This window comes from Apodemus sylvaticus, chromosome 3 (assembly GCF_947179515.1).
Source record: "Apodemus sylvaticus chromosome 3, mApoSyl1.1, whole genome shotgun sequence".
NCBI classification, from domain to species: domain Eukaryota; kingdom Metazoa; phylum Chordata; class Mammalia; order Rodentia; family Muridae; genus Apodemus; species Apodemus sylvaticus.
This window is the reverse complement of record NC_067474.1, coordinates 128,088,082-128,098,200: the sequence shown is the minus strand read 5'-3', so window position 1 is coordinate 128,098,200 and position 10,119 is coordinate 128,088,082. Positions and strand designations below refer to the sequence as shown.

General features: G+C 33.7%; 1 protein-coding gene across 1 annotated transcript in view; it reads right to left on the bottom strand.

The window, feature by feature from the left end:
* Positions 1 to 1,668: 1,668 nt before the first annotated feature.
* The window catches only part of LOC127680343 (selection and upkeep of intraepithelial T-cells protein 2-like), a 77,034-nt gene continuing 68,583 nt past the window's right edge, over positions 1,669 to 10,119 (bottom strand). The window contains exons 7-8 of the mRNA XM_052175827.1: positions 4,610 to 4,714; positions 1,669 to 1,880 (exon numbers count right to left, since the gene is read on the bottom strand). Coding sequence (XP_052031787.1) covers positions 1,669 to 1,880; positions 4,610 to 4,714 — 317 coding nt within the window. The remainder of the gene's footprint in view (positions 1,881 to 4,609; positions 4,715 to 10,119) is intronic.

The following is a 10,119-nucleotide window of genomic DNA, read 5'->3' as shown; positions in this document are numbered from 1 at the left end:
AAGAGAATTCAAGCAATACATTACTTTACTCCAGCTTACAAAATAATTGACAGGGGTTTTATCTCATCTTTCATGGGTTTTCTTCACAATAGCTCCATTGTTCTTTTAATTATCAACAACTATGGTATCTTGTTTAGAAAACCAAGAATTTAATTTTACAATCACTTGAACAATGCTGTAGAACTGTTGCTCTCATTATTTTCTTCCTCTGGATATTAACAAACATTTGAATAATTTTAAAAATGTTGTCTGAAAGGGCTGAGAATAAACTATGTTAACTTCACTCCCTCACTTGTAGTTGCAATCTCTTGTATGAGAGCTTCTATTTAAGGGAAACCTCCTTAAATACAACCTCCTGCTTCTATTTAAGGGAAACTTTTTTTATCTCCTACAAAAGTGGAGTCCCTGGCTTTGGAATTCACTTGTGGGGGGATCTCTACTAGCATGTTGGCCAATGTCAATATGTGTGAAATAAGAAGGCTGTTTAGTTCAACACAATGCCATAGTCAGTGTTGGCTCAAACTTCAGGAGTCTGACACCAGGTAACTTATTTTATATGTGTTTAAGGACAACACAATTTAGAATAATATTTACTGGAGATAATTAGTCTTATGTGCACAAAAAAGCTTAATATATAAGTGTATCAAAACTCTCTAGAATACAAATGACATCTACAATAAAGTTGGGTTCTATACAAAAACTTAGGAAGCAGTTCTAGGTTAAACTAAGGTCATGATAAGAGTCTAAGGGAAAAGTGTTACAGATTGACTGAGATAACAAGTAATGGAATGGAGGAACTGGTGTGTTCTATCCACACAGATATAAAAGAATTCATCAGGCTAATAATCACCTCAGGTTCCAAACTTTTAGGCAAAAAACCAGAAATACATATCTTCCTTTGGAGAACAACACTATGTGTTTAATATTTCTGGTTTCCATAGTTCTTCTCTGTGTGCACAAGTACTTCCATTCCTCCTACAGAAGCACCACACATATAGGACTTATATATAAAATTATCAAAAACATATAATTTAAAAGAGCAAGTGTTCTTATCGGTGAGCTATCCCTTCAGCACCAGGGGTGCACATTTCTAATGGAACATTTTATGACTATACATTATTGACATATCAGAAGAGCCTATTATGAAACTTTTTTCATAGATTATTAGTTCTATACTCTCATTCTTGTCCACATGGAAAATGTATTTCCTCAGTAAAGATGAGGTTTTTAGCTCTAGGCATGAGTTAGAGGATGTTTCAAAGATATAGCCTTCATGAACATAAGTTTATCAATGTTGCTTCTCTGGTCCTTCAAGGCATTTACATGGCTTTGAAAGATAAAACAATTAAAATTAAATAAATTTTTGTGTCCTTTAATATTTTAGTCCAAACTCTTGGAGAAACAGAAAAAATTTAAAAATCATACATTTATTGTAAAAATCTCAGTATACAGAAGATTTCAGTGATATATTAAGGAAACAACTGCTTTCTTATCTGTACCTGGGATGGTTATCATTAAGTGTAGAATAAGAGCTGGAACAGTCATTAGCCTGTCTCTAACAAACACTCTCATCGATGAAAAGAAAAGCTCCAGTAAACCCAAAAGGATGCTATAATTTACTAGCCTTTATACAATGCACAGTTCTACATTTCATTGTTCTTATAATTACTAAGACAAAAGGACCAGAAAGTTCACCTTCCAATCATTATTCACATGAACTAGATCTTCTGAGTAGATACCATTCCCAACATATTTACCATAAAATCTGAAGGAAGTCAATGACATGAGATTGATGCTGAACACTATCAACACACATAGGATCACAATAATATCTTCCAACCACAATGTGTCCAATTCAAAATGTTGATCTGATTCTTGCACTGAGAAAAGAGGAAAATCAGGACAGTTATGGTCCACAGAGGCAGGTTAGCTTACACAATAAAGGAAAGCTTGCTTTACAAGTTCCCATTGTCCTTTGTCTCCTACATGTATAAGAATAATACGGAAGTAATTGTGCCTTATTGTTTTTGGAAATGAGCATGTTTTTGTCAAGCTTGGAAGAGGCTATGAGTAGGAAGGTAACCATTCTCCTCAAGAAGCATGTCTCTTGCTCTTACTAGTCTTTCTGAAGTTCACATAGGTATATCATGCATTTATCTGTTTTATTTAGTGCCGAGGCTCCTTAGGAATTCTGGCTCCTGTAAAGTATAATGAAACATAGCATTGGTAGATAATCAGGATCTCTAAAATGAAAGAGATCTTACAATTTTCAAGCCTCATAATCCCTGGGAAGCATTCTCATCTTGCTCCATATTTTTACATTCCAGTTGCTACATTTCTTCCATGATCTCCATCTGTATCATTCTTTCTCTCACCAAGGGTGTCTTCTCAATGCCCCCATAATGACACTCTAGATCCTTGAGAATAAATAGGAAGATTAGGTAGGTCTCAATCTATTCACAGATGGGCCTTCCAATGTAGGGAACAGAGATTCACTTGATGCATCATTCTAAATAATTTTCAGGTTAGGAATTATTTTCTGACCCCTCTGCTGGTTTGTTGCTAGGTCTGAAATGCACCTCAAAGAGACAGATTCATAGGAGAAAATAATAGCATATATTTCCTCATGATATATGCTCATCTATGATAGAATATCCTTTTGAACAATGTTTTTCTGCCTCATGGTCCTTACCCATTTATACGTTTCTGTTTGGTGAAGAATGGGAAGCTATGTGGAAATATAATTTGACTCAAAAATGGACACAAAGCCTGCCAATTTGGGTTGCTTTGGGCTGTTCCCCTTTCCTTTGTGATGTAGAATAGATCTCTTCTCAGAAATTCTTATGGCCCACTGCCAAAGAAAGGCAGGAGAAGTTCTGCTGTCCAGATCTTCTAAACAAAGTTCAGGAAGTTAGAATAGGCTCTACAGTTTTGGGGAGAGAGGAAGTAGGTTCCTAATACAATTTGGAAAAGAGGAATTCTAGTTTTTGGACTTTATTGGAAGAAAATGTGAGGAGGAGAAAGCTTAGCAGAGGGAGAATGTTAATATCTCCAATTAATGCTTTTTTGGGGTCTCCAGTTATTTGCTACTTAACAGTATCTCAGGTCCTTTTACCATAGGAAGTATGAGTTTTGCAATGGTCATGATTCAGATGTTGAGAAACAGTATAATATATATGATCACTTTCTCTTTCTGTTCTGTTTCTTCTGTATATAAATTCCACAAGATATTAAGGATAAAAGGGAGAACAACACATTTCAAATATGTGGTCCCCCTTTTATTTGATTTTCATTTTGATTTTACACTCAATTATAAAAAGAAAGAATGACTCCAGTTTTCTATGAATACTATTGAAGTGAAACAAAATATGTTGGAAAGGGAGGTAATTTTGAGAAGGATGCCTTTTGTTTAGCATCATTTCTAAATGAACTATTTGAATTCAAGATTATTTTATTACAAAGCACATATGTTTTTTAAATTAATGTTATCTAAATCTTTGCTTAATTACAGTATTTCACTTTGAAAATTATTAGACTAATTTATTTTATGTTGAATTTCTTTGATAAGGTTATTTTTAATCGAAAATAAAAGTTACAGTATATTCTGATTACAATTTTCCCTCCCACAATTGTTTTTAGTTCCTGCTTGCCACCCCATACACCCAACAGCAAGCTTTTATTTTCTCTTCCTTTAAAAATTTCATATTTGATATAATGAACCATGAACATAGGCTACCACTTTATCACTCCAACATCTTCTGGCCCATCCAATATATTTCCCTTTCACCTTCAAATACTCTTTTAATTTGTTGCGAAACAAATAAGTTTATTAGATGTTGCCCATATGCAGGGTGTATGGTCATAAACTAAGACATAGGCAATGTATAAATGGTCACATTTCCAAAAAACAAAACAAAAGCAAAAATTAAAACAAATAAACCAAACCTGAGTGTTCCTCCCTTTAGCATCCATAAATTCCTAATAATTTCTCAGACAACGTTGGAGCCTCAGCAATTTCTGGCCTTATAATGTTGGAATTTTTAACAGATGTGATATTGACTGTAAAAGTTTAAGATATGGGAGCTCATGAGGTGGTCCAGCAGTTAAGTGCATTAATTGCTCTTTGAGAAGACCTGGGTTTAATTCCAAGAACCCACATGATGGATAATAACAACTTGGTGAATCTCATACCATGTTCTAGCATAGGTACTACACATGAAAGCAAAATAGCCATATACATAAATAAACTTTTAAAAGATGAAAATTATAAGTTTAAGATAAGTATTATCTCCTTTACCTTAAAAGTTTTAACCATTCAAAATTTATTAGGTACTAATGATTTTATAATTCTTATAAAATGTGGGGAGTGGGGGGAGCAGAATAAAAACAAAAGAAACAACAACAAAAATACTACTGTGAATTTCAAAGAAATTCTCTTGGAGAAGAACTTCACATGCATTCAGGGATCTGAAAGTAAGACATAGGTTCTGCATTGTAATGGCCTATTGATCTTATCATTCAAACAACAAACATTCTTCTTTTGCTAATGCCTTAGTGCATATTTGGGAGAAGCCATTTACAGGAGGGCACCACCCTCTTGCTTACATACCTCTTTCATAAAAATATAAAAAGAGCATGACTCCTATAATTGTCAAAAATGAAACTGTGAATACCATTGCACTCTTTTTCCAAGAATTTTTCTTAATGCAGGTACCTATAAGAAAAAAAAGAAAATAAGAAAGAAAAGAAAAAAACAAAGAAAGGGAGTGAGAGAGAAAGAAAAGGAAGGAAGGAAGGAAGGAAAGAAAGAAAGAAAGAAAGAAGAAAGAACGAAAGAGAAAGAAAAAGAAAAACAGGAAAGACAGGTACAAGATATTTGTATGGAGGCATTTTAATATGTTACATTATTTGCAACTTTCTATTCTAAAGGCATTATTTCTGGTCTAATTTGGGGATTAATAGAGTATAGAATAACAGGGCACAAGTACAAGGGGTATTTTTTTTTTAACAATCTCATTTTTATTTATAAAGGAAAGAAGGATTACAGTTAATGCATAAGAGGACAAGAGTAAAGCAGATTACTATTTTTGAGGTAGTACCGGTTGTACATGAGACTAAGTAGTTCCAAAGGAAATTAGTGAGCCTTTCCTTACTCCATCTCATTTGTCATGAATAGGTATTATTCAGAACAAAAGACAGAGTCATATTCCTTACCATCTTTTTTTCTGAAGTTTGATATATATATGAGAGTTGTTGGAAAATTTGAGGAAGGATTAAGTGATGTGTTCTTCTAGGAGAAGTTTATTGATGTTTTAAAAGATTTCATCTGTTTCCAGTCTTCTCTCTCTCTCTCTCTCTCTCTCTCTCTCTCTCTCTCTCTCTCATTTATTAATAAATATGTAAAACTGTTGGATAATGATGTCAAGAAGAGTAAGACTTCTAAGAAAGTTGATATCTACAGGGTATAGGCAGTGGATTTCAAATAAGTGTGCCATCCTTTTGTCACAGAAAGAAAGGTTGATGATAGCAGTTGTTTAAGACATACAGCATTATTCAGAAGGGCAGCTAGAAATGTAAAAGAATAAATTACAGAGTAATGCAGAAACTTTCATTCACAAATCCTTAGGTAAACCCTAGAGGGCATGACTATTCTCTTGACAGAAAGAACTCTGATAAAAATATACATGAACTTTAAGATTTTAATTTTCATTTGTACATTATTCATAATATACTGAAAATTTAAAAGGATATTTTCATTTAGTTGTATTATAACCAATGACTATATCATCCTGCCCTGATGAAATCTGTCTCCTTCTCTTTCAGGATTCCCTTACTTTTCACACAATCTTGCTTTTATAGTAGCAACAAATATTGAAAAAAAGTTTCTTGTATCTATGTAAATTCTACAATCCAGAAATGAGAAAACTCATTATATCTCTAGGTATTAGTTATATCAGTTAAAATATTAATTTTTGGTTACATTCATTTTATGTACTGAAAATGAAAATTACATTATTTATATTAAACCCCACCATGTATGAATACAACAATCTCATATATTTTATCTATTCCTGTGTTCACAGACTTCAAAACTGATCTCATACTTGGTTATGGTCAATAATGCTACAATAAATAGGAATCTATAAGTATCTCATTTGTATGGTGACTTGAAGTCTTGGGGAGTATATACCCCATACTGGTAATACTGGATCATATAAAAGTTTCAGTTTTAGGTGATTTTTTTTACCTTATTTTGTAATTTGTCATGAGGAGACATGAGAAAACAATAATCCCAGATATGAAACCTACAACAGGACAAAAAGAACATTCTAATCAAATCCAGTATGGTGGACCAGTGTGTTTTCTGGGGTGCCTTAGAGGAACATGGGTGACTCAAGCATTAATAAAATAAAATATCCTCACCAGCATGAATGATAAGTAATGAAAATTTCATTTACCATGGAGCTCTGCATTCAACTTACCTGTATTTTCATAAAAAAAAGTTTTACCCAGAATTTTTATTAGATATATTCTTTATTTACATTTCAAATGGTGTCCCCTTTCCTGGTTTCCCTCCAGAAAATCTGCTAACCCTTCCTTGTTCACTAATCAACCCACTTCCTCTTCTCTGTCTTGGTATTCCCTTACACTGCAGCAGCGAGCCTTCTCAGGATCAAGGTACTCTGCTCCCTTTGATGTTCAACAAGTCCATCCTCTTTTGCATATGCATTTGGAGCCATGTGTCCCTCCATATGTACTTTTTGGTAGGTCTGTTAGTACCTGTGATCTCTGGGGGTACTGTTTTACTCAGAACTTATCTACTGATTATATAAACAAAAATCAGGATGGGAGTCATAAGATTTTTAAATCATGTGAGCTTCCTGACCCTTTTATGTTTCTTTAGCTTTCTAAGTGTTATAAGTCTTCCTTTACTCCAGAAATCAATGTTTCTACCTACAGGAAAGAAATACACATCTCTCAACCCCTTCATTCAGAAGTTGTATACTTTTGTTTCATTTTTATGGACATAGTTGTATTGAAGTCTACTATGTTTATCTTTATGGCTGAGAATTTCTTTATTTTTTGACAACAGTCACTTATTTTTAGGTTTATCTATACTAGCAGGTATCCATAGAGACTGCAAATGACAGATTTCCCTCTAAACTAAAGCAAAGGTACTCTATGGTTAGACAGACTAGTACTTTGAATGCTGTTTTGTAGACATTCCACAATTGTTTGTCATATCATTTTCTGGTAGCTTGAGACAGCAGTCATGGAGGGAGCTTCACACTCTGTCTTTTGTGCTGTTTTAAATATTATATAGCCAAAGGTTGCAGTATTTTTATCAAAGGCTCTTATCATCCAGTTTTGCCATATACCTCACAGTAGTAAAAGTAGTCTTTGTGAATTGTAAAAATTTAGGTCTTAATTGGCTTCTGAGGCTTTCTAGAAAGTTAGTTCCCACATGGCAAGGAGTATTTCACCTAAAATATTTTTGACTCCTAGCAGTGTCTTTTGCTGGATTTTAATTGCCTATGGTTGTTTGAAAAAATCCTTCAACTCTTTGTTTCATGAATCTGTAATTCTGACTTATATCAGTTAAAATATTAATTTTCTGTTTTATTAACTTTATGCACTAAGGATAACAATTTTATTTATTTGTAGCTGAATTAAACTCTACCATGCATGCATGCATATAATATTCTCATGTATTTTTATCTAGTTTTGTTTCTACAGATATCAAACATTATCTTATCTTATGCATGTCCACTTTAAATAGTGATACAATATATCAATCTGTAACTTCTAGGATTGTAGAATGGAATTGTGCTTCCATAAATATTTTATCTAAATTATATGTGTCAGCATCATTCAACACATTTTCATCCATATAATGATAAATAATGGATTGATAAAATTTTCTACACACTAATTCTTGGAGTTATTGAACAAAACTATTGATGTCGAGTTAGACTATTTAAGAATTCTTGTTGAAAAACTTTCTCCTGATATATTTTTACAGGTTAAGCTTTATTATAAGTAGGTACAAGGAAAGAAAACCTTTCCATAATCTGATCATGGAAGTTGATAGTAAAAAATGAGTCCTTTAATTCAATCACTATCATAGGTCATACCTTAGGTAATAAAGAAGATAAAGGAATTCCAGGATGTAACAGGCACATTAATTGCATTACTCTATTCACATCCCTTAAATCTGTTTAACATTCTCAATTATCCCTATTTCTTTATCATAACAAACAAGGAAATTTCATGGGTGGTAGACACTTCTGTATGTTGTGCCCCCAACTTCTCTTGTACCATCTGCTCAAGATCCTATATTTCCTTAGGAAAGGGCTATTCATCTATCAACACAGGCTTCTGAGTTAGCTATTTTAAGTATAGGAAAATTGTAATTTCAGCAATGGCTCCTCTATATTTGGAAACTCAGTTCCTGTTATGTCCTGTGTTTGGACAATTAGCAAAACCTGGGATTGTTTGATGATATCAATACCTTCTACAGATGAATCTACTATTTCACCCTAATTCTATCATCCAATTTTGCTGTCCCTTGAATAACAGCAATATGAACCTGTGTATTTCACTGTTGTAAAAGGTCCTATTCCTCTTAGTTTAGGGACATGTCATCTACATAGGCCTTAACTTTCATATTTGATCTTCTGACTCCACATATTTATATCATTGCACACTTTGTTTTATATAAGATAACTTTCTGATTCATATAAACCGGGTATAAATCTCATGAAGTGGCCATTTTGAGTTCCAAGATTTCTGTGAAATCAGAGTTTTATTCGTTCCTGTATTAACTAAGTTTCTATTTCAATGCTATTCATTTGCAGTTTTAATTTTAGCATCTGGCCATTAACAACTTTTTGACAAATTGCATATTTTCCAATTCCAAACATGCCTGTTCTTTCTACTGAAACAGTATTGCCTTGAGGTAGGGAAAAAAGGAGTACCAGCCAAGCAATCCTATTACCTTTGTTATTGTGCATCTTGACTCTTCTATAGACATACTGAGTTTTTTTTAATAAAAATTCGTTTGGTATTTCTTCTATTGCTTTTATGTGTTCCACATTTCGATGGCTTCCTTCCTGAGCCCATCTCTGATTTTTCTGTTGGCAAAAGACCATGTCATTAGTTATTTTATAGAATTGAGTTTGGGAAATATATTAAGAAATACCTTTGTTGATGGCCAAATCTAGGGTGGCACTCTCTGCAATATCATGCAGTATAATTACAAGACTTAGTTGAGTTTTCTGTTTCTTGTTCTTTACTGGCGAGCAAGGGGGGGAATTGTTTATAACTTTTTGCTAGGTTCCTTTGAGCTAGGTCACCCATTTCTTTTCCCAATGCAAGAAATTTCCTTAGGCATCTCTCTTGGAGCTACACTCATTTCCCAATGGCCATTGTCACATCACTTGCACACACCTAGAAGCATAGAAATCTTGTTCTTGTTTGCAAGCGTAGCAAGCGTTGTAGTTCCTTCATGATTGGACTACAGCTGGTGATTTGTGCCTGGTACTGCCAAAAGGACTGGACTATGTCTGTCAGTTCCTGTTTGGCATTTGCCTGCCTAGATGACTGGACTGAAGCTGCTGAGTCATATTTTGTGCTTGTTATGGGACTGAACTTCCAAAAGCAATTAAGATTGCCCCCCAAAGAACTATTTATGAACACTTTCCCCATATCCTAATAAAGTTTCTTTTCCTCTGCCTCTGCTGGGTGGTGGGCTAGAGAAAAAGTAGAACCCTTTTTAGAAGGATGTTGCAAAAAATTTTATTCCTATGGATGCCTATCCTTTTTTTATTGTCTTCTAATCTCTGATGATTACTGAAATTGTGACTGGAGATAGTTAAGTGTTTCTAGTGGTTCAGTCCATCCAGAATAATGTTCTTGCATTCCCTCAGGTCATGGAGAATTTTTAGTGTTTCTTTAGTTCTTTATAGCCACATTGTCCTATCTGTTCCCATGTCCCCTGGGTTCACAATTCAGGGTTTAAAAATATTTTTTTTATTTTGAATTTTTCTGAACACAGTTCAGATTCATTGTATTCCCTAAATATCATAATTGTTTTGCCTTTCCCATCACGATGTTGAA